The following is a 26,162-nucleotide window of genomic DNA, read 5'->3' as shown; positions in this document are numbered from 1 at the left end:
AGCATGTTATTGACAATATTTTCATAATTTGGGTCCTTGTTGTTTCCTAAAAATTTGTCAATAACATCTTTAAAGGCAGTTTGTGCTTCTTTTTCAAATTTCCTCATTGTCCTTTCAAACTGTTTATCTGAAGTCAATTTCCTAATTTGAGGCCCAACAAAAATCCTTTCTTTAAGTTCTGTTTCTGAAAGATCTGGAAATTGCCCACATAGGTACTTGAAACAGACGTCATCTTTGTCTAAGGCCTTTACAAACTCATTCATCAAGCCCAGTTTTATGTGAAGTTCACAACCTACATTTTTGTCAAGTCATTTTCCAATGTATTTGGTTTTGACAGAAGTACAGTTTATAAAATTGTAAGAAAATACACTATAATCTGTGAAAAAAATGAATATTGGAAGATTTTGCAATATGAATTTATTTTCAGTTTTGTCATTAAACAGGCTTTGCATGTTTGAATACAACTGCCAACTTTATGCTTTTTCAGTTTACAAGCTTTTAACTGCTGTGCAAAAGAATATGTTGTACAAATTAGTAAAGTGAAAGAACACATTACACTAGCATTTGAATGTATTTAGTACAACTTGACACTTTTACCAAAATAAAACTTTGTATAGAATATTACAACTTAAACATTGCACAGAGAGCTGAGGATGAAAGTAACATATATGTGGATTTGTTTAGTCTCATAATGGTTATTTCTAAATTCAGCCTTAAATCAGCTGAAGTCAACTTTTTGTATTCTCTTGAAATTGTAATAATGTTCCAATTACTAATATGTCAAAATTCAATTGTCTCCAACATTTGGTGGATGTTCTAAAAGTTGATACAAGGTATTACTGATTAAATGGCTATTGGTTTATCAGCCATAAAAATCAAATTAACTGATCTATCGTTTATTTGAAAAAAAATTATGAAAGTTTTCCTTAAGTGAAAATGTATTTCTAATAGACACTCACTGCTTCACACAGAATAGCTTGATCCCTCACGCGAATGCCTACGAGATTTGCACGCCCCTAGCCTTGAGCTAACTCCCACCTAAAAAATCATGTATTTAATGTGAACTGAACTAGTGCATGATAATGTACCATGTGAAAATAGCTCTCCACCAAAAGAAGGGCAATACAACCTCTTTGGGCAGTAACTCCCCTTAAGCACTTGTACTCAAGAAGGCAAGAAGAATGTGCATGAGAATTGGAGATGACGGGTGATAAGGTGAGTGGAGGCAAGAATCTATCAGAAATACATTTTAAGGTAAGGAAAATGTTAACTTCTGAGACAATACCTCACCTCTTCTAACAGAATAGCTAGAATCCTACATTCAAATGGTGGAGGAGCCAGTGAAAACATTAAACCTGTATGAGCTCCTTTGAGAAAGCACCCAAAGGGAAAGCCCATGGAGTGTGATATTCAATGGCAACACACCCATAGGAGATCACATCATATCTCAACCACAGTATACTCTTCACCAAGAAGTAAACAGAGAGAAAGGCAAGCAATCCAGTGTTGTAGGGATGGGTGGAATCTGATCATGACAGAACACCCATATACAAATGGTTGAAATGTGTACACTAGTTTAGTGTAGTTTGAGTGCAATGAGACCATATGGTGTGTGTACTACCTCAATTCAACTGGATGGACTGTTGCTGCAGGCAGTGTCACCATTCCCTACTTCCCACTGCCTGCCAGAAAGGTCTTTTACCAGAGGGAGTGCAATGGGTGACCATGAAACCCTATTATTAAAAGCCAGCAAGCGCAAGTGCCTAGTGCTGGTTTTTAATTTGATAGTCCATAGAATGGTACAGTCTGGATTGGGCAAGTAATTCATTTTAATACTACGAGGATACTTCTAGTGATCTTACACAGCACTCCATCTTACTCAACAGTGGGCACTGCTAGAGCATACTAGTTGAGAGTTTTCCGTTACCCCTGACCTGTTGAAAATTTTGGAGGCAACACTAGCCACCTGGTGGGATCCTATAAACCAGAAAACAGTGCTGAAAAAGAAAATGACTTCCCCTTCTCAAAGATGGCATGTAGTTTTATTGAAGTACAGCAGTCATAGGGAGTCAAAATACTACAAGAGAAGAAACAGCCAGATGATGAAGAAATGGGAGATGAGCATGTACAAATTCATCTATATGCCAACCTGAAAAGCCTTGTTCAATGGTCAGTAAAAATGAGATGTAAAAGTAAGACAGTTGAAAAATATAATGCAATGAAATTGAAAGAATGATCACCTTCCTAAACAAACAAAGTCTCAGGAAGAAAGGCCCAGTTTGAACAGAGGAGGAAGTAAGTGCAGTAAAAGAGAGTGCAAGCATTAATGGCATATACATCCAAATGATGGTAACCACAAGCAAGAAGAAAACATCAATTCAGACAAATAAAGTATAATGAACATGAAGCCAATGGCTTAAATGGAGCTCGTGTAAAACTATGACAAGTTTCCAGTCAAGCATGGGATTATGACAAGGTGGGTCGTGATTAAGGAAGGACTGGAACAAAATGGACAGGAAATGAGAAGAAAAACCTGACAGCAATAGTGAAAAACAACAATCCTTGGTCAAACAACCATGTGAAAAAGGTTGAAATATGGGCCACAAGCAGATGGCCAGGAAGAAAGGAGGGATTGATAGATCAATGTCAAAAAACCTGCCACTTCTGTTGATAGAAGAACAGAGTTGAAGAATGACAGTAATTGGATAAGAAAAAGGCTACATGATTGGAGAGTCCTGCTTTGCAGGCAAAGAAATGGACAAATCCCACATGTGAGGCTGAGGGGACAACACTTCTGGGTGAAAGAAAAACATGGTTTGAGCAAGAGAATGTGGGAAATGGGCAGAGGATGAGGAGGCTCAGACACCAATTGACAATGCAGAGGAAATCAGGGTTGTGCCACCAACAGGACCTGACAAGGATGTCATATATCAAGGAAAGGACATGAGAGAGAAAAGAAATAGAGGGATAAGCATACAAAAAAAAAAGTAACACCAGTCCTGGCTGAGAGTATCAACTACCAGGGCAAAAGGATGAGGAACTGGTGACCTGAAGAGGGGAATTCTGGTATTAAGAGTGATAAAGGCATTGATGAGAGGCATGCCCAACTGAGCAAAATGAACAAAACACCTGAGGGTGAAGAGACCACTCGAGGGTTAGAATCCTGTCTGGATAACAAAGGTGATCCATTACCAAATTCAGAGCCCCTGGCACATGAAAAGCACGATGAAGTGCCTCAGACATAAGTGAAATGATAAAAGGTAATTGTAGGAGAGTGGTAAGAAAAAGATGAAAGCACAAATTGGGCATTAAAAAAGAGAAATAAAAGTTAAGAGGTCCACCCTCCAAACATGTTAATGAAATTCCAAAAACTGAGAAATGGAAATGAAGAATGATGGCAGGCCACCTCAAAAAAAGTCACGAAGACAGTGAGGATGAGGCATGTTAGTACATGTATTGAAAAACAAGTCTGCACAAATCCTAATCTCAGGTGAAGGAAGGAAGACAAAGAAGTCTTGAATATAGGTTTCATGTAGTAAAGCATAGGAAAAAATCAAAGGACAAAGTGAAAGAAAATAACATACCTGCAAAATCATGACAAAGATGAGATGAAAAGAGTGAGAATTTTCCTCTACAAATAAAGTTGTGAATAGAGCAAACCCTAACCAGGAAGATAGTTAATAAAAAATGTCATCATCTTAATCACGTTCAAATTGGGAAAAAGGGACTTTGGCTGAATAGGTGGGAAAAGGAGGCCAGCATGCATGAAAGAACTCAGAAAATGCAGAAGAGTGACTGTCACATCCTCCACAGAAACAACACTTTTATATATCATGCAAGAGCCAAACATTTTATCAAGCCATGTCTGAATTGCTCTACTCTGGTAAAAAAAACAACAGAAAAGTGGTCTTCATAAGGAAAAAAAAAGCTCCATCACGAGTATTGATATTATCACCACGGAGGTAGTCACATCTTATTCATTCACAGATAAGGTAATTGTAACAGGTGAATAGTTTGTTCTCAATTCAACCCAGTCTCACATTTGCACTGTTGTGTTATAACATGTATTTTGATATACATCCACTTCATCTTGATGTTGTTGTGCAAATTCATACAGCTCAACAAGTTTGGCTCTTAGCCACTTAAAATACTCATATGGATATTCCTAAATGTATTTAGTAGGTGAGAGACTATAAATAACACACATTGAGCCATAATTCCTATATGAACATTAATATGTTTAGAGAACAGCTTGTTAACTGTTGCTCTGCTGGCTCCATATGACATTCACTATACATATTTTAAGTTATAATCCAGATTAGTCTGCTTCAGGTTTAAAAACTTCACAAACATCTGCTTAACAGTTTGCAAGACACTGTAACAGTCAGATAATCAGATCACTGGAATAAAGATAAGTTGAAATGCACATCTTCCCCATATTTATCTAACACTTGTAATAATTCAACAAATAGCAGACTCTTGATGTTTCCTACCTATTAAATGTGTAAAACTCTTCTATTGCTCCAAACTGAGATATGCATTTTCAGTTAAAATACAAGAACTTGATTGTACTGAAGTGTCAATCAGTGGATAAGCTTTGGCCATGGTTCTCTACCCGAGTCTTCCCTTGCATGGCCAGCTTTTATCCAAGCTAAATACAACACTTCTCTACAGCCTGCCACACCCAATAAACTGCCTGTTATCCTCAGATTTTCATATGATGCAACATTTAGATTATGGTTTCCACATCTCAGGAAAAATGTAATTCCCTGACAATTTGGTCTATGCTCTATAATGTATCATTGAACTACTACCTATAATAATATGTTAAGTTGTAAAATATTAATTATACACTGTTAAATAAACACAAAACAGGCTGCATATTCCGTCACAGTTTGCTTAAATGTCCTTTTGCAAAGTTTCAATATCATTGGTAACATCTTTCTTGAATCATTGTTGTTGTTTTTTGTTTTGTTTTTTATCAGAGCTCACATAACAAGGGCAGTTTATCGATTTGTTTATGAGACTGTATATAAGTCGTACTAAGTTTAATTTAAATCACAAAAAATGTTATTTCTACATTTTGACTTTTAATACATAGAAGGAACATGTTTATGTAAAATGGAATATTCTTTAACACATATTTTTTCATATGTCAAATATTTATTAAAGCATTTTCTGATATGTATGCATGCATAAAACTTTCAGTTATTAATCATAAACTGCAGTAAACTCATTTTTCTGATAGAAAACATTATCGCATGTTAAAATCACCCACTGATCCAAAGCATACTGTATTACTTTTGCACATGCTTGGAAACTGTGCACATGAATTTCATCTATATCAAAATACTGAAATCTTTGAATTAACGTGAATATATTAATTGATTGATCACATTACAGCCAGTATTTTCAGGTTTATGCAAATTTTATTCATTCATGAGATTGCCAGATTATGCTTATAAATAAACTCCAATTATACATATAGGACACTTCATATACAGAATCAGATCTGCTCATAAAATACCCATAATGTTTATATAGTTGCATTATTATCCTATGTCATCATATTCATAGAGGTTATGGTAACTGGCACAGATACAACAATGTTCATCACTGACAGTGATATTGCATTACAGTATTACACCACTCAAGTGTCAAGTTTTTCATTTTGTTCTTAAATAATGTTGCCTTTTACGTTAAATAAAAACTGCTACAAAGCAAAACTTTTACTAAAAGTATTTACATTATTTTTATTCTGGCATAGTCCCTGAATTTAGACACAATGATAAACACTAAGACATCACCCATACTCAACCACACTAGCACTACACAATCTCCTTAATTAATATCTGAATCTCAAAAACGTTCAGCCATATTCAACCATACTAGCACTACACAATCTCCTTACTAATTAATATCTGAATCTCAAGAATGTTCAGCCATACTCAACCACACTAGCACTACACAATCTCCTTAATAATTAATATCTGAATCTCAAGAGTGTAATCATGGTTTGAAAGCTACAGTTCCAGAATGATACAAAAACTATTTATCTCTTTATATCTTCAGTCTTTATTCTTTCTTTTTCCTAACATCTTGTTTATTGCTTGACAAACAGTAAGTTTTCCACATATATTACTCAGATTAAATTACATATTTTTAGGTAAACATGATGTATTCTGCTAATCACTGGTGTAAAATGAACTCTCTATACAAAATTCATGGATGGCAAATAGTAACATATTCTCAGAAACCTTTGTGTGTGATACATTAGCTACTATCAATGAAACATTCTATAATTCAATATTTTTTTAAGTTTGATATTTTGTCAAAACTGATCTCCAAATTACACATTTCCATTAATATTTTGCTTTATATGAAAAATTATTTTTGTACAATTATTATAGTTATTTGAATAACTATAAGTACAGATGTGAAATAAAATAATTCACCAAAACAGTGTATAATTGTTCTATCTTACTTTACTGAAATAATCAAACTGTTCATTTTAATTATGACATCTTTTAAGTTTTATATGTCACTGATGTAATGTGTACAGGGTATTACATTGACTACTGACACATGGTCTGTTTATTTAATGAACTAAAATTCTTAAGATAAAAATAACTAATTTAATTGAAACAGGGCTTTCAGGCTGTAGTAAAACAATCGTCCATGACTACATGTTAGTAAGACAAGAAGAAGCATTGTCCAGAGCCTTTACACTCTGTTCAGACAGGAACCTAGCTACTGTTTACATAAGTTATTACGGCTCCCTTCATACTCCACAACAATTAATTGTAAACAAAAAAGATCAATGTAGACAAAACAATGTTTATGCATAAAATACACATACTGACATGCTAAATGCACCAAAATTAAACTGTATGCAATATTTTGGCAGTAATGATAATTTATGTTTTTGCCAACCATGTCCTATTTGAAACAGTAAGTGTCAGAGAATACATATGTTTATAGTGCATTAGCTGCTCAATGATGTTTGTAATTCAAGTTACCAAAGTAAAACCTCTGACAGCATTGCTCTGATAGCAAATTACTGGTATGCTGTCAAGTATAGAACAAAAGTATTAACTAAAGTGATCTTCAATGACTGAACTTGTCTGTTCACAATCTACCCAAAGTGCATAAATTAGTCCTAGTTACACTTATCAGTAGCAAGAAACAAGGTCTAAAATGCTATGTAAACAAACAATCATCAATGTCATTATCTCAGGTAAAATTGTGAAAATACAAACATTTCAATACTGTCACACTGAACATGCTATTTAATAAAACCAGTAAAACTTCAAGTATATATATATACTATATTCTTTGATACGATATGAACTAATAAATAGCAATATTCTGAACAACTTTCATTACTCTATGTGTGAATGTATTAATGTAAGTACCAATGTACATGAACAACTTAACATAAACATATATACAACATCATATATTCTGTAAATATGTAACACAGCATAACATAGATCAACTAGTAACACACACTGCTGGACACCAGCACTTGTAGCTGCACCATTTGCTAACATTTCACCAGAAATCTCAACATGATCTATTTTACAATAATGATGATATGCTAAATACAGCACAACTATGATCTTTCCAATACAATTCACACAAATTGAATCTTTATTTCTGTTGACCAATATAATATATTTCACATGAACAGACAACACGAAACAGTAAAGTACATTAATTTTTACAAGCAACAAACACCTATAGCCATGCTGTCTGTTACTGTTACTTTACTTGTCATTAGACATTAGTAATAGGCCTATTATATTTTTTAACACTGTATTAGACATCTAGTCCTATGAACTATCGAGAATTGAAAGACATGGCAGATATAGTGTGGTTGGAATACTGTTATTATATGCTCTCCTAATCCTTGAAAATCCCTAACAAACTACACATAAAATGCAGTGTCAAAAAAATATAACAGGCTTAATACTAATGTCTGATGACAAGTAAATTAATTATAAATCATCAGTTAGGCCTTACTTGGAATACTGTCTACAATTTTAGTCTCTTTATTACTGAAAGGTTTCAGAGGAAGGCTTTAATCATGAATCTAGGGATTAAAGGATTATTTTGTAGGAATAGGTGAATCTTATATAATTTTACAAAAATATCCAGGGGATCTAAAGACAACAGGATGAGAAGCAGAAGTTTAATACTCAGAAACAAAAAAAAGAGGCTTTGGCATTTTAAATTTTATAACAAGTGTTACAGGCATATGGATGCATTGCACATTACATGAGTACAGTACTTTACAAGAGTTTAAGAGAGAAATTAATGATTTCTTGAGGAACAAAAGGTGGGTTTAAATTTTTACTTGTCTCACTGGTGGGTGAGTAAATATAACAAATATACAATGAATAGTTGAAAACTGTTGCCTCAAGAGTTGGATAATCAAGCTATAATCCACATTTTGAACACTACTAATTGTTTTACTACCCTTTTAGGTTCTCAAGATGTGCTATAATGAGTAAGGAATCAACAGAGAGCACAAGCTGACAGCTGCTTTGATCAACACAAATCTTACAGGCTGCATCCACAACCAATACAGAGAAAATGGATAAAGCTATAGTGTTCCAGATACAAAACTGTCTGGACATGGTACAAATAGGATGGATGTAAATTATCAGAGTAACTAAATCAAACAAGAGAATAATTTTTTTTACCATTTTCTACAGAAAAAAAAAATGTATACAGAGTTTGCAAGAAAATGAATTTTCACCAATGACATTCAACTACAACTGGGTAGCATGCTAGTAGCTGACATTATCAATAATAATATTTTTTACTAGTATTAAAACAAAATCTCATGATACATGTAATACAACATGCCATATTTTTGTGAACAGATGCGAAATATACCAAAAATTCAAACTGATAACAAAAAACATTTCCTGAAAATCTGTTATTACTAGTATTACACATTAATTATGTATCTAAGAAGTATTTTAGGAACTCACACAACAACAAGACAAACCTCTGTTGAGCTGTATAACTCAGTGTTTTTCCAGTTGATGTCATCATTTTCCCAGCTCTTGTTTTATCATGTTTTCCACACTCCTTTAGAAATCGACCCATTGCATTCTCTTCCTGAGACAATGCTAAAAAGTATGGAATAGCTGATTATACACACAGGATAATCACTTGCTTAGTCAAAATTTTTGAGCATTCTGGCATTTAAGAGATTCAAGTTTGGTATAGCAATTGAATTATTATTAAAACTTGTACTAGATAACAAAATGTTTGAATAAGTAAAACACATTTTCAAATATTTATACACAACCTAGTATCAAAGTAACCTTTCATGATATTACAAATGTCACTAAACTAACTGAAAACTAACCATATTGTCATAGATTATTTAACACATAATCAAAAGACATTATGTATCAATCAGTTTTGATCAAAAGTATAATTTGTATAATAGCTATTCTTTGTTGGATTTGGCATAAGCTACTCAAGGTGTATTTGTACTAACTGTCAATAATTTTGAAATGATAGACTAGAGGGAAGGCGGCTAGTCAACACCACCCACCATCAACTCGTGGGTTATTCTAATTGAATAGCAGGATTCTACATTTATTACTCTTATAATGCATCCATGACCCAAAGTGTGAAGTCTGATTTTTGTTCAGCAGTAACGAAACTTTGAATCCACACCTCAGCACACTATCCATTGTATAATAGAAATCTTAAAGTTCCAAGTTTAAAAATTATTTATACAAAGACTATTAAATTGTTGTTAACTGTATTGTGGTACCAGAGTTTAGTGAAACAGTAATTATATGCCACCTCTAAGACTGAGTACAGGATTTCTAGATCTATAATTTGTAAGGTGTGACTAACTTTCTACCGCTACATTACTTTTTTTATCCATTTTCATCCAAAAACATTTTTGTAAAAGAAATATCTGTTGTATTTCATTTTCATAATAATTTACCATAAATATAATACATATATTGCACTCTCTCATAAATATTTATTATAAAGTGCATACATCCCTGTTTTGGTATTTACTTTTTTGAAAGAAAATTACATGTCAAACAGGTATTACCTTTTCAAACATTACCAATAAATGCTATAAACAATGTGTCACTCATAAATTATCCTTGTGTACTGTTTGACCTCTATAAAAAAATCAATTTGTTTGATGACTTGTGATAGTTCTCAAATTTATTAATGTAATTGCTGGCTGGCTGCCTTTCCCCATTCTAATACTGCCTGTATGTCAATTCCTGGGCAATCTGTTGTTGGAACGGTGCACATGAGTCCTTACATATGTGGTTGGTAGAGATCCTCCACCTATCGTGGACCAGATGAAAAATTCCCGATGTTGTCTGGTTTTAGACTGGAGTTGACCCACCATGTTTGTATTCCCCCTTCCTATTGTTGCCCATATGTTGGGTTCCCAGGTGGCCTGGTGTTGGTTGTGCAATGGGACTGCACACATGTGCCATGACTAGGATGCTGGAAAGGAAGTAGCGTTTCCTTTCTGCTTCCTGGTCTAGAGGTGAAGATGGTTGGGACCCTCCTCCTACCATGGACCAGAAGACACATACATACCTGATGCTGTCTGGTTTTGGACTGCAGTTGACCCACCAAGTATGGTCTGACACCCCCTACGCTACTCAACACCATCTGGCATGCCCATTTACCCTATTGGACTTGCTTCCTTTCTGCCCAGCTTAGCAACAGGGCAAGGAGTATACCCTGGTACAGAAAAGGTGCAGTCTCTCGCGGATGTGACCCTCAATTTTTTAGTTAAGGTATCACACTACATGGGTATTCTTCCAGCAATTAGAGTGGACTCATCTTCCTTTTAGTGACTGGTGCCCAGTGACTAAGCGGTACCAGATTACATTTCACATCCCTGAACACAATTGTTTAAACTTACATATCTGTCTAGTTATAATTACTTTATGTGAGAATCCTCTCCATAATCACTGATATACAGACAATGTTAGCTGTCCTTAACAGGTGTGTTCAATGTTTGACTTTCATTAGCATTTCACAACTATTATTTTGCAACACATCTCAAGTCCATAATTTAGCTTGGTCAAAGCATGTGTTTATTTTAAAGTAGTAGTTCAGCTTGTGAGAAAGAAAGCTGAAACATTTGTTTAATATTTCCCAACATGTCCATAAGCTCAAAGACTGTAATTAGCCAGTGAGAAAGTATAGTTGAACTATTTGGTTATTTTAGGGTGCTTCAGTACTACTTTTTATAACCAAATAAATGTTCACTTTCATAGCAAACATATTGTGCAATATATTTCTTTTTATGATTTTCTGAAGGTGCAAAAATTCTAAACTATGTGACAAAATTTGAAAAAAATAAATAAATGCATTAATTAAAAGATAATTTATATAAAACCCTTGTTAAGTTATTTGAATTTGTTCTACCCATCTTCCATCATCACAAAATGAAAACTCAAGCCAACAGTTAAGTACAAAATTAGCCACATGGAAGGTCTGAAAATGCTTGTGAGAGAATAAATGTAACATGACAGCAAGGGAAAGAATGAAAGAGAAACTTAAAACATATAGCAAAAATCTATATTTCTTATAGAAGTTTGTTGAGTTTAACAACACATGACTGTTTAGCTACTAAAGCTGAAGAAGAACACATCTTCACAGGGCAAGACACTGCAGGGTTGTGACTAAACTACACTTTTGAGTCAGGCAAATCCTTGTGTGGTATCACACCTACCTAAATTAACCATGTCAGTAGTCATTCTTTTTACTCATATTGAAAAGGAGATTAATTTTCAGCTCATACCAATTTGTACAAATCTCTGTATCACCCCCTGGTTGGGTATGACTGACAGACAAGGATATCTTCTATGTAATGTTCAATGAGACTTGCAACTTTAGCTCAAAGCAAGGATTAAGACAAGGTTACAACTAGTTGCATCCTGTTCCCAAAGTCATTACCTATAGAACACCTTCGTGAAAATTTTAAAATATTCCTAATTAAGCATATATTATTTTCTAGATGTAGAAAAGTAAAAATTGTTGCAACTAACACACACACACACACATTCAGCACTGTTAAGAATGAACATTCTGAGTGAGGCTAGTGGTCCAAATTAGATTAGTAGGTTTTCATAATGTTTGGTATCAATTACATTTGAATCACCAAACCCATAGTAGCATCTAATCTTAAATTTACATAATTTTTAGACTTGTGTGTCTTATTAATAGCATTTTAGAATTGAACTAAAATTTGGTTAAGTAAGTAAGTTTATAATAATTTTATAAATGCATTACATTTTGATTTCATTCAAAAAATGATACAAATTTCTCTTAATAATGCAAATGATTCCCAAATGTCAACAAAAGTAAAATGTTGGATTAGATGAAGCATATCATATACTCATACGTATATATAAATAGTTAAAAACTAAACTAATTTGGATGCATTTTAAAGTATTTTATATTTGACTTTCATACTCTTTCAAGAGTTTAAAAAATACCATATTTGCATGATGTATAATTCAGAATCTAAAATATGCCAAAATTGCATAAAATATATCAATTTTTGTTTACTACTGTGATACTACAAATGTTCTTTCATATCATATGATAGAAGTTTGGAACATTTACCATATTACATACAACTGTTTATGGTATAAAAACTATATCAGAAAGAAATTCTAAAATATCAATATATTATTACTATGCATTTCATTCACATTATTTTGTAAGTATGCAAAGCACTTTCAGCATATCTTCCTGGTGAAATCCAACCTGAAAAAAGACAGTAACTCTCATTTCATCTTTATATTGTTGATGATTGCCTCAATTTTAGTTGACATATTGTAACTTATTTACCTGCTCTTGATGGACAGAGAATTTGACAGAAGAACAGACTACGAGTTCAATTTAAATGTTGGAAAATAGATCTACTTTACACAAGAAAAAATATATTGTCCAGAAAAAGGCTCTGAACATCTGTAGATCCTCCATGGATCCTTTGTAGATCAATGTTTTAACCACCATATAAAGTCTGAAAACGTGGCACTGAAATAAATGAGGGACTGGACAAGACTTCCCATTACCTCATCATACAAAGATAACAAGAACATCTTGCAGACATTAAGGCCATATCATTAATGCCAAGTGGATCTACATAGATCAATGTTTTAACCACCATATAAAGTCTGAAAACGTGGCACTGAAATAAATGAAGGACTGGACAAGACTTCCCATTACCTCACCATATAATGATAACAAGAACATCTTGCAGACATAGAGGCCATATCATTAATGCCAAGGGGATCCACACATCTTTATAATGAATCATTCTCTTATCCATTAACTGCATTCAATAAATAGATGATGATTCAAAAATATACTCAGTTTCAGTTTTGAAGTCTGTTTGGTTGAAAAATTATTAAAAATGTGCCCCTTCAATGTGTATACACTATTGGTATAAGAACACCTTTCCAAATATTTGTAACAGAAATATGCACAGATATATTACACACCAACCTTCCCATTTAATATACAGTTTGTTTTATCTAATGTTCATTTTATTGTTGTAAACATGACATCTTAACAAGACAAAAGAAAGTGTAATTATTTCCAGCTACTCACATTTCTTATATACTCCCCCCCCCCCCATGATGTCCCACGGTAGCACTGATATAACTGGAAATCAATTTCAATCTGTACTTACTTGTTATATCTTCAGCATGTATAGAACTTTTACCCAATCTAATTATAGATGATTCAGTTCCCAATATTTTTGGTAACATTTTCTCATATTTATAATTGAAACACGAGTAATGCAAATGTAAAGCCAAAAACTTCAGCTGTTCAGTTAATTTTCAGTGAATGATCAAAAATGATTGATGCATTTAAAAAAAAAAGTGTTTCCAGATCACTTTTTTCCCTCCGACCCAACTACATTCAAATACACAATTTAGTTTTTACTGTTCTTTGGAGACTTGTTATTATCAATTATAAACCAGGAATGTATCACTAAAATGTGCCAACATATACTGCCTTTTTTTACATTATCAAAAAAAAAAAGTTATACTTTAATTATTCTGGTTAATATTCTCATCCCTCTATATTGATGTATGACTTTACCAAATTAATCACATACTGTACTGTGCTGTCATAATATCTTTGATACATCCAACACATTGAGATCAGATATCTTATTCTGATATTAACATTTACCTATATTACCTGGTAATGTACATCCTTAAAATATAAACTACATCCTAATTTTCTGTAGTGTAAGAGCCTTAGAAACTATTCCATTCCATTAACTTACCACATATCCTATCCTGGTAGTTCTCTAAAACTCTCATGAGTGTGTTGCATGTTTCACTGATTGCTTCAAATAACTGCAAAGAAAAATGTTTTGGTGAAATCTAAGTAAAATCAAATTTTATAAAATATAGTTTTCAATTTATTTCACATAATATAATAATAATAATAATATATATATTATAGTTTTAACGCACATAACAGATCATCATATACCTTAAATCACTGAGAGTATATACTACTGTGGTATAATACACACTACTAGAAGAGGTATCTACAGAAATATAACATGAACAGTGCTAGGAATACACTCCCAGCACTCTGAGGGATTTTCTGATGTTCCTCCATTATGTATTTATTCCCATTATTACTCTGTGCCGAATACCACACACACTGACAGCAACTCTCTCAAGTGATACACCAACAAAATACTGTTGTAGCTGCCCATGCAGTTTGTTTCATGGATCTTTAGCACATTTCATATGATTTACACCAATTCTCTACAGTAGCATTTCACAAAATGAATGCATTCCCCGCCAGAGGGACATGAGCGATTAGGAGTCAATAGTACAATAATGTAAGATTAAGCATTTTAATAAATTTTTATTAATGAAAATAATGAGTAATTACTACAACATCTACAGCATTTTGATGCATATCCATATATTACATTTCATCATCACTTAACTCAATCTTTCGCTCATTTAAAAACAAAAGGAGGAGAAAGCATATTTATTAAATAGGGCATGCATGACAAAAGTATGGGAAATTCTGCTACACAAAATTCTGGCATCCAACCAAGTAGAAGTATTGTTTTACTCTCTCCAATATCTTCTTAACATCCAAGTTTCCAGCTGTTAGAAGTTTGTAGAGATGATGTTGTGCTTCAGAATGTACAGACTCTGTACTCACTGTTTATGTCCACTAATATCTTACCTCTCCAACATAACAAGCCCTCTTATAGGCATAATGAATCCCACTCTGCTCAATACATCTTTGTCTTCAGGCTGTATGGAGCTATTGTTTGCCATGATAATTTTTCTGCACTATTCTTGATCCACTGAATAATTGGTTTACAAACTTGTATCTTTTGCCTGAGCATCTTTCAATTGAGTATAAGACCACATTAGTTCTTCATCACTATTTGTTGATTTCCCATCTTGGATGATATTCTGTGGTTCCTTAGGTTGGTCATATTTAACATCTTGTACTTTCCTCTTCAAACATTGTTTACATTTACAATCTTCATTAACACATGGTCTTTGGAATAATCTGTCAGCATTTCCATGGTTCTGTCCTGGACAATGCATGATGTTGTATTCCTGAAGTTTCTGGAGCCATCTTGCAATTAACCTTCTGGATTGCAAAAATTCACCAACCACTTCATTGCTGCATGATATGTCCAGAGTGTAAACAAGTGTCCAAAGAAGTAATAACTAAAACGACTTATGACTCGAACACTTAGAAGCTATCTCCAAGTTGAACAGTACCTCCTTTTGCAGCATTCACTACCTTGTTATAGCAAGCAATCACGAGTTTTTATTTGTGTTGTACTTGTGATAACACTGTTCCCACTGTAAAATCACTAGTATCTGTATCTATAATGAGTGGATCCTTAAAATAAGTTGGATATCCTAAATCAGAAGTAGTGGTTAATTTGACTAACCTCGTAACAACCATAAAAATAAATAAGAAATAAATCTAAGTTACCCTTTTTTCCTTCCAGAATGACATCAAATTGTAACAGGAAACTACATTTGTTTCTCCAAAACAGCTTAACGTTTGTAACATAATACATTTGTCTCTACTTAAATTCTATTGTTTTATTGCCCTTCTAACTAATAATCCTGCTAAAAAAATTGTAAATTACTTGGCAAATATGCAGCTAACATTACCTTATTGAATCACATAACGCATGAGGTACTCATGATTATTATTATTATTATTTTTCTTTATCTTACCTAATTTAATCTAATTAGTTTCTAATTTTTACATTTTAGTTACTTTTATAATAATAAATAAAGAATACACATGAAAACAAGAAATATCATACTTACCTGGGTTCTCATTTTTTTTCTGTCAACTGTTGAAACATAAGCCTACTTGTTTATACTATACCATTAGTATAAACAAGTAGTCTTACTACAGTAAATTTATTTAATTTAAGCACCTAAGAATACAGAATAATAACACATAAAAAAGGACAATGTCCTATAACTATCATGATTTTTCCAGCTTTCTAACTGTGCAATAAAAGCCATTAAAAATTCAGCTAATCTCATCATTGTATTTCTTGTAGAAATAAATTTTGAAATGCAAGCAAAATAGACAATTCTCTGTAAATAATATAATATGTCGTTTGATAGATCAAAACTCTGGCTTTCTATTGGTTATAATTAATACAGTATTAAGCATTAGAGAGAACTACTGGCAATTTGTGAAAGAGAGGATGTGACAGGTAGGCATGACAAGTGGATCAAATAAGATTGAAGTCTAAAAAAATATGCTTTATCTAAGTAATAACAATATTATAATAAGTAACATATATTAAATTCCACACTTCATGGAGAGTTGGTAAATAAATTAGAGAAGGAGAAAGACCCAGAGAGCAAAGGACAATTCTCATACAAGAGAAGATTGAAGAATTTATTAAATATTTCCTTATAAAACTAAGAACTTAAAACTGATATAATATCAAAATTTGACTACTAACTACATTTTGATGCCAAGTTTATTTGCATACCATAATAATAAATTAGTTTGATTAAATTTTGAATGTAACTCTTTAAAAAAAACTGAACACATGCACACTTTGACCTGCCCATAGTGATAGGATTAAGTTCCTCTTTCCCCAAGTAATCCAAAACTTTCCTTAGCCCATTATAAGCATAATAAAAAATCTTTCTACGTGCAATGACGTCATCCAAGTAGATGAGTAGAACATTTCAGGGTAGTTCCAAGAAAGAACATATACTCTATCAATCATTGCATTACATAACTGAAATAGTAACACAACAAATTCTCACAACCAATTTCCTACAATAAAGTATGTCTTTTTTCTACTTGCACTTTGCCAATATCCACTCTTATGATCCAATGTTAAAAACCATTTTGGTACAGACAGAGCATTCACAGTAGAATCAATCCTTGGCAGTGGGTAAGCATTCTAATTTGTGACTTATTCATTTTCCAGTAACACACACAGAACAGCCTTTATCTTTACAAGTACAATAGGTAATGCCCAAGTGCTTGGTTATATTATTCCTTGTTCCTTTATAGTTTCTATCTCTTTGAAAGCCTCAGCCTGTTTAGCAAGTGTGAGTTGTCTGGCTAACTGATGTATTGGGACTGCATCTACAGTATCAATCTCATGAGATATTTTACTTGTTTGGCCTAGGTCATGAGATTCATTGACGAAAGTATCCATGAACAAGCCATGTAATCTGTGACAATGATAAGCTATAATACCTCTACAGATCCAGTTATACAGCTCTTGTAAGTGAAGTGGTAAGCTGTCCTTAAGGATTTGAAATCAGACTTCTTACATTGTGCTTCTGAAGTTCTTTGATGAGTTGTTTCACATCTTGCAATGTCCCATTCAGAATTGACTCAAATTTTACAGTTTGTTGTATTCATGGCCCTAATGATCAAATCTTTATTGTTCAGACCCACAATAGTTTTTCCAACCATTAATCCATCAGGACAAGTTGGAGTGTTTGGTTATACTGTGTCCCAGTCACTTAATGTAAATTTATTTCTAACAAATCCTGGTATGAGTATTTCACTTCTTAGTGGAACGTGATTGCCCTCCTTGTTGTCACTGGAAATTCAACATTTGGTGTAGTAATTGTCATGCAGTGAACAAGAATTACCTTGTGAAGCTATTTGAAGCTAGCCTAACCTTGCATCTATGACCCTGCATGAAGTCAATTTCCAATATGTATTTTTCAACATCAATTACCCATGCATCATGAGGTGTTGACAATTTTCCTACAATAAGAGTAACTTCCAGCTTTCCTGCTGTTGGATCTCTATGTACACTTGCTGGTCACATCAATTCATCTTCTTTCTTCATCGCTGGATCTGTTTGTTATGCTTTCCACTGTTTCATCACCTCCAGCAAGTTTATGATCTGACTTCATGCCATATTGTCATCTTGAAAGTTGAAATTTGGTCAAAGCTCTATTTTATTTCCACCAAAATAATCCAACTTCTGACATCACTGTCGTAACATGTTCTATTTGTGTGTGGGATCTTTTGGATTATTGGGTAAAAATAATGCCAAGTCCAGTTCATGTAATGATAATGAACTAACTTATTTCCTCAATAACATATGTTACAGCCTCTGCTCACTTTGACACAAGTTGTAGCTCTAAATTCACATAACTAGCTAACTGACTGATAACAAACATACTAACTCACTGAGTAACTAAATAGACATAGTAACTCTCATTACTAACACTAAATTGAATCATGTACTGCTTCATTGCTTCACTTATTGACTGACTAATTCATTGATTCTGATAGTTATATTGTACCCTTGTTTCTAGATACTGCACAAAAGTTCTAGATTCTACAGAAGTCTTAACTTTCACGAACCTTCTAGATACTGCATGATGTGCCCTCTATCAAACAAACAGTTAAATCAAAATATTATAAATACTAGTTACATCCCTAAATAATGAAAAAAAAGTGAAAACTGGTGTATAATTGGGACCCCTGATAGTATACACAAATACAATGAAAGTACATGTATATATGCACAAAGTACAAAAAAAGTGCTACTGCTTTCACAACAGAATGTAAAGAACAATAAATAGCTGAGAAAGATATACAAAAAAACTCGTGCATAGCAGAAAAATCATAACATAACCAAAGCACAGAAAAGAAAGATGTGTGTATGCACAAAATACCTAGAGAAAAATGTGCCCTTAAATGGTATCATACGTTCAAAGTAAAGGACATGTAGAGGTAGCTACATATGACAGAGATAAATGGAATACAAGCATATCAATAGGTGAGAAAAAAAAACACGTGTAATGACACAGTTACATCAGGATTGCCATAACGTGCAAATATGAAGTTACTTTCCCAAGGAGAGAGAAAGAATGAAGAGTATAGGAGAAAAGCTGAAGGAAATGAGGAAATAGAATATTAGGTCTTTTTTTGGTACAAACTACCTGTTGTAATTCTAGGTTGTAGCAGATGCACAACTTAGTAAGAGTTTTGTGTCTTTTTTTAGTTTAATCAGGTGAGCTAATAATTTTTCACACGTACACATTTCTAAATGTTTATAGGTTTTACAGTATAATGCTGGTCATGGAATGTGGATAGATTACTTGCAGATATATATCCTCCCTGTTTGGAAGGATTAATAGTGATGTGGATACTACATGCACCTTACAGAATTTTATATATAGTGCCATTTCTTCTCAGTCCGGGATAGTCAGTTTGAGTTATAAGTCAGTAGAGAAATCTCTCTGCAACACCCAGTAAACACTAAGTGTACTCATTTCTTTGGTTATATTTCTGCTAAATGAAAATTTATTTACACTTTATTACATTATGTATTGTATTCATTCTCTTCCTGGTTTCAAAGTCAGTCACTCAGAGAATTTAGATATACTCCTGAAAGACATTTTCTGTCTAACATCAAGTTATTTGCAGATATTATCTTCCCATCCTTTGGGAAATCAGTATACTTTGTTGTTTTATATGTATAGTAATGTATTGGAACTCACAATTTTCTTCATGTAGTCAATACTTATATCACTTGGTTTCAAGCATAACTCTTCTACAATTAAGATTAAATAAATGTATAAAAATTGAATTTCTTTATCAGTTACACAGTAGTTTGACTAGCAATTAGCAAACACTTTGAGTGAATGCTAGATGTACTAATTCCTATTCAGAGGTTTGAGGGTTTCAAAGTCTTCCTTTGTATTGCCCAATGCTTTAAATTTCATTTATAATGCTGAAACACCTTTTTAATAAAAAGTAAAAGGGAATAAAACTGGTGTATTGTAATGTGGGAGTTCTTTGTAGGTACTTGATCAATCAGCACCAAACTTGACACAGTGATACAGGATGACACAAAGGTAATGGGGAGGGGGGGTGTATAGCACCAGCCTATGACATAATCGTCATCAGACTATAGCTCCCCACCAACAGGAGGGGGACACATCCTCTATGCACAGTAATACCTCTAGCATTTGAACAAAAGCTCATTCTTTCCTCAATACTGCTTTGTTCAGACATGTTTTTCTTAGGAATTAATGCTATTCTTGCACTTATTATCCTAAGCTTTTGTTAACATTTGTAGTATATTCTTTCTTTTGTTAATTTTATTGATAATGGGAAAGAATGATAAATTTGAAACGTTTCAGTTAGAGCTTTGATTCAGATTATCTTCAATATGATTTTTCTTTTAATCAAATTTTGGGACATGTGTTCCATTATCTGTAATTAGGTTTCTTTGAAAGCACTATTTCCTGTTGTTTTAACTCAACATACATCTTTCATTAAGTATTTTTCAATCTTGTTATTAGGCCTATGAAACCATTGATATACCAAACCAATTATATTTCTAAAAAAGTCTCATGGATCATATGGATTACAAATTCATATTTCCACAATTCTGACACCTCCGGAGATATTTATTTTCCTCAACAGAAGTAACTATTACTGTAACAGTGACTTAAAGTACTCTGACAGTCAGATTTGTTACTGCCGTTGTGCACCAAATGGTTAGTTTCATTCTGATCTTGGATCCAGGATCCCCAATCTCCTGCTTCTGTTACTTCAGCAAAAATTGTCCCATCTTTTAATGTGTTTCACCAATGTTTTCTCCACACACGCTTTTGCTTTAAGTTCCCTAATTCCCAATTAGGATCAGATAATCCCACCTTCATCCTTCACCGTTTGCGAGATAATAGCTGGTTGAACAATCTTACATTCCACTCACCTATGTGACACAAGAAAAATATTCTTTTGACAATATATTTTGCTCTATCACCTCTACTGAGCAAAAGCATATTCTCTGCTAGAGACTGGTGTGGTTTCCTAATGAGTGATTCTCCCACTAGGCTACTCCCCCATATGGGGGAATATGCTCTATGAGTTTCCCTTTCTTATGATATGCTTTTAGAAAATAGCCATATTTGTAATTTCTTTATCTATTGGCCCCTCTGCCACTATTGCAATGTGTGATTCTATTTGTAAAGTTTACATTTTCATTTCCTGAAAACATATTTCAGATCTTTCCTCACTTTTCTGCACAACCTCTCACCCTTCCTCCTAACTTCTTATGTACTTATTTTGCCTTGTCAGAGATGAGCCTATGCTCAAATGCTCATCAGGATTACTGATCATGGAAGATACATCACCCTGCTACTGACAGAGGGCTATAGTTTAATGATGATAATGTCATAGGCTGGTGAAACACTTCTATTTATAGATTGTATCTATAGAAATATTAAATACAAGATTGAAGAGGTTATAATTTCATTGTATAGATCACTGGTTATGCGATATTTGGAGTAGTGCATTCAATCTTCAGTGTCATACCTTAGGAAGAACATTAAATTGTTGGAAAGGGTTCAAAGGAGGACCACTAAGATGAAACCTAGGATGGAAAGATTGTTATATAAAAACAGGTTAAAATCTCTTAAATTGTTTTCTCTTGAAAAACAATAAGAAGAAATATAGGAGATCTGACTGAGGTGCTTAAGATTGTTAAGGGAATAGACTGTGTGAATGCATCACTTTCTTTTCATACTTAATGGTGGGATACAAATACAAATTTTGGCAGGGTAGGAGTCATCAGCTAGAACAGCTTCATTTTTCTAACAGGGTGGTTAGCCTTTGGTTTCCTTCAGGTGTGGTGGATGCAGTTAATTTAAACGAGTGTAAGGGAAGGTTTGATAAATACTTGAATGATAAGGGCTGGCTTTGAGTGTTTTAATTTCATTTGTAAAGTTTAGTTTTGTAGATGGGATGGTGTTGTTGGACAATTAGGTCCCTTATTGTCCTCTGATTATATGTTTGTATTATTAGAATAATACAGATCTAAATGGCAACGAAAAAAATAAAGTAAAAGATGAGATAGCATTAACAAATGGTATGCCTATATTGTAAAAGACCTTAAAGCAAAAGAGAATCTCTGGGTAGAATTGAACTAAATATAAAATATGCTAAAGCAAGGAGTTACAGAGAACAATGGTAGTCCTTATGCTGTACGAGTAGTCTTAGTTCCTAAAATAAATGACAAATTAAAGTTCTCTGTTAATTTTAATAGTCAATAAATTGTGATTCAAGACACTTACCCATTATCAAATTTATAAGAAACCATTTGGCAGGTTAGATCAGAGTAAATATTTTCATACATTGGCTTATAAAGTGGTTAATTAAAAGATGATACATATGCAAAATTTAAATAAATGACTACTTTTATACTACTTTCAAAGAAGCACCAGTTTAATATTAAACCATTTGTTTTATGTACTGCTCCTATTAGACGCTGATGGATGTAGTTTATCAGGTCTAAAAGACTGAATGCTTGTTATACAGTTGGCAATATTTTATGCTGTAGCTTTTGGTTATTTATATCACTAGAAAGCTTTTCATGTTTTTTGCTATGTATTTTAAACCTATCACAGGTGCCAAGTGCATGCCTGCATAAGAAATTTCAAAATTGAAGTAAAAATAATAATTCTAACTGTATTTCAACTATTTTTAACTTAAAAATATTTTTGAAACGATACTTTACCATTTTGTAAAATTGATTTAGTGTAATTTGCAAAGCAAAGTGAAAAAAAAAGTTTTAAGTTTTATTCCTGTAATGCACTTAGGTTTTAGAATTTTCTTGCCCATCCCAAAACAGACATATTTTCTAAGAAATTCTCTTCCCAAAATAATATAATTATACACGTATTGTTTTTAACAAGATTTTTACAGCCTTTTGTTCCCACCATTTTATGTATTCATATCATATGGTTAGAACTATTCTAAGAAAGCACAGCTTTGAAAAAAAGCTATAGACAAAGTTTAAATACCACTGGGTAAAGAAGATTATAAATTATATATATCAATGTAGAGTGAGTAATGTAGTATAAGCAGTAACGTATGGTTTCATAGGAAAGTGACTAGATGGAGCTCTCAAAAGGATAAACAATGAAATCTAATGGAAAATTTAGAAGAATTAAGAACAAACCACAGATCTGGAGATGTTTTTCTAGTTTCCCTAAACATTTTATTCATTCCTGAAAATATATTTGCATTAGATCATATCTGATTTTACTATGGAAATTTTCTCCTATGACAAAACATCAAACAAGCTTAGATGGGTTTATCAAGTACAGTCAGTGGTGGCAATATATTCCTATGACTCAAATCCTCATTCACTGAATATTACTGTTAAGTTCATTGAATTCAAATAATACACATAAATAAAAGAAAAATAGTTATCTAGCCTGATAAAAATAATGGTGAGACCACTGTGAAAAGTCAGGTTATAGGTAACCAATAAATGTTTGTCAGTTTCGATTACATTTCATTTTTTTCTGATTTATAGCTGGAAGTGTATAGTTATCTAGCCTGATAAAAATAATGGTGAGACCACTGTGAAAAGTCAGGTTATAGGTAACCAATAAATGTTTGTCAGTTTCGATTACATTTCATTTTTTCTGATTTATAGCTGGAAGTGGTGACTATGGTAATCAACAAAATAAAATATCAAAAGCAGTATGTTAAGGAATGTCATCAAGTTTGAACTGAATATATAAAATGGAACTTTTTGATCAACAATAAAATAAAAACTAAAATTCTCAGATGAAAAAAAATATTTTTAATGTTTTTTTTTAAAACAATATCTCAACAAAATTTTGGAAAATTTATGATGTGAAAATAACAGAAAAATTAAATCACATTATATAAATGTTTTTAAGCTGAAACTAAATACTATTTATAAGTTTGTACTAACTTTCATGCAGTTTGTGAAAATGCAAACTTCAAGGTACATTAATGACACCTCACCAGTCCAGAAAGAGGGTTAAATATCTTTCATAGCTAAAAAATAAAAATTAGGCCAACAAAATCACACAAATACTGAACTTATCAAGCTTGGAATTATCTTATATAACAAAACTTAACAGAGAATAAGCACGATTACGAATCTTACAAGTAATATAAAATCACAAGAATAGTTCTGATCAAATAGTCCAGAGACAACTCTTGGACTTTTACTTACTTCACACAAAACATAAATTTCCTCAGTACACTGAGAATAATTATATTTTTATAATAATACATCATTCGTGTTATATACCACTTTTACTCACCAAATCACACTTACCATACAATAGGCTTAATCTGTTCTTGCTGAAACAATGTTGGTGTTTTTTAATGGCTCTAAAAAGCTATTTTTAAGAATTTCAGAATGTGGTCCTAAATAGCTCAAAACAAAAGCACTTGTCCAATACACCTTTATCCATCTCTAATTTTGACCTTTGTATTAAAAAAAAAAACACAATATCTTAGATACATGAAATTTTTCAGAAGTGAATTCTTTCAATACTAGAATGTACTGCAAGACAATTGATACCTGTAACTTTGAATCCAGTTCAGCATCACTGGCTATGATACAATCATCTTCTTTTTTTCCAAGCTTCCTGTACACTGCTTGCTTGGTAGCCCAGTACTGTTGCTGAACCCGTGTCAGGGTTGATGAATCTGAATGACTGATGTAGCGGTCATAGTGATTGCCATACACACCTCTTGTCCTGGAACTTATAAGCAAAAGAAAAAATAAAATTATATTAATAATGAATAAAAATATTTTCATTCTTCACAAGCTACTCTTACATATTCTCCTTCAAAACAAATGGGAATATTTTATGTGTTTTGCATAAAAAGATACATTTGTATTGTGTTAAGTAAAAGTCATGTAGCTCATTACAAATTTGTAAAAAATTAAATGAACATAAATGTTCAATAAAGGTAAAAACTTATAAAAAGTAAAGTAGCATTTTGGTGGTAAAAAACAAAATACAATGACAACACAAAATTAATACATCCCTATAGTTTCTACCAGGATTAGCAACAATATCTCTAGATGTACATAACAGGCATAACCAGGGATGGAAGTGGCAAAGAAATCTAAAATCATTGCAGTTTGAAACAGAAAATCAATGTTGTGCTGGACAATGAAGGAGATATGAATAGAACTTGAAAGTAAAACTTAACTAGAAGAAATGCACAAAAAAGACACATTCACCAACATTTAAGATAGGACATTAATATCCAAGTTATTAGAATCTATAACAGTAAGTCAAGAAAACGAAATCCCATTGTTCAAAATTATGACAAAACCAGCATGAGCCAACATAATAAATGATGAAAATGAAGGATGATTCAATGAATTAGGATACCATTCAGTATGACTGCCCCTTTTAGAAGGTAATTAGTCTGCCAGAACATTTATCACTCTGGGATATGCCAAAAACCTCAAAGTGATGGATAATATTTTTTGGATCCAGAACAAATAATCAATCATTTCACAACAGAGAATTTCAGACTGTGTGCCTCTAAGTCAATGTAATATTGAAAACCTAAACTATAATTGCTCAAAGTTCTAGCATAATTAGAGATGGTTCCAAGTTTTCCGGATAACAGACCTACAACAGAGCATCCTGCTGGGAAAGGTCAGATCGACCTGATTACCGAACAGAAAAAAAAGAAACTGTGTACTCATTAACATACAAATCTGTATTCGTAATAAGTAAATATGGAAATACAATTCTAAAACCCAAAGAAAAAAAATATAAAATTAGACAACTCAA

The 26,162-nt window shown here is 32.7% G+C and overlaps 1 protein-coding gene across 3 annotated transcripts in view; it reads right to left on the bottom strand.

Moving 5' to 3' along the window:
* The window catches only part of LOC106469176 (islet cell autoantigen 1-like), a 105,622-nt gene that overhangs the window by 55,262 nt on the left and 24,198 nt on the right, over positions 1-26,162 (bottom strand). For all 3 annotated transcript variants that reach the window (XM_022397614.1, XM_013929641.2, XM_022397613.1), the window contains exons 3-5: positions 24,926-25,109; positions 14,330-14,402; positions 9,020-9,143 (exon numbers count right to left, since the gene is read on the bottom strand). In XM_022397614.1, the coding sequence (XP_022253322.1) occupies positions 9,020-9,143; positions 14,330-14,402; positions 24,926-25,109 (381 nt within the window). The remainder of the gene's footprint in view (positions 1-9,019; positions 9,144-14,329; positions 14,403-24,925; positions 25,110-26,162) is intronic.

The sequence above is a fragment of the Limulus polyphemus genome, unplaced genomic scaffold, assembly GCF_000517525.1.
Source record: "Limulus polyphemus unplaced genomic scaffold, Limulus_polyphemus-2.1.2 Scaffold3339, whole genome shotgun sequence".
Lineage (NCBI taxonomy): Eukaryota > Metazoa > Arthropoda > Merostomata > Xiphosura > Limulidae > Limulus > Limulus polyphemus.
The sequence above is the reverse complement of the archived record's forward strand: the minus strand, read 5'-3'. Positions and strand labels throughout refer to the sequence as shown.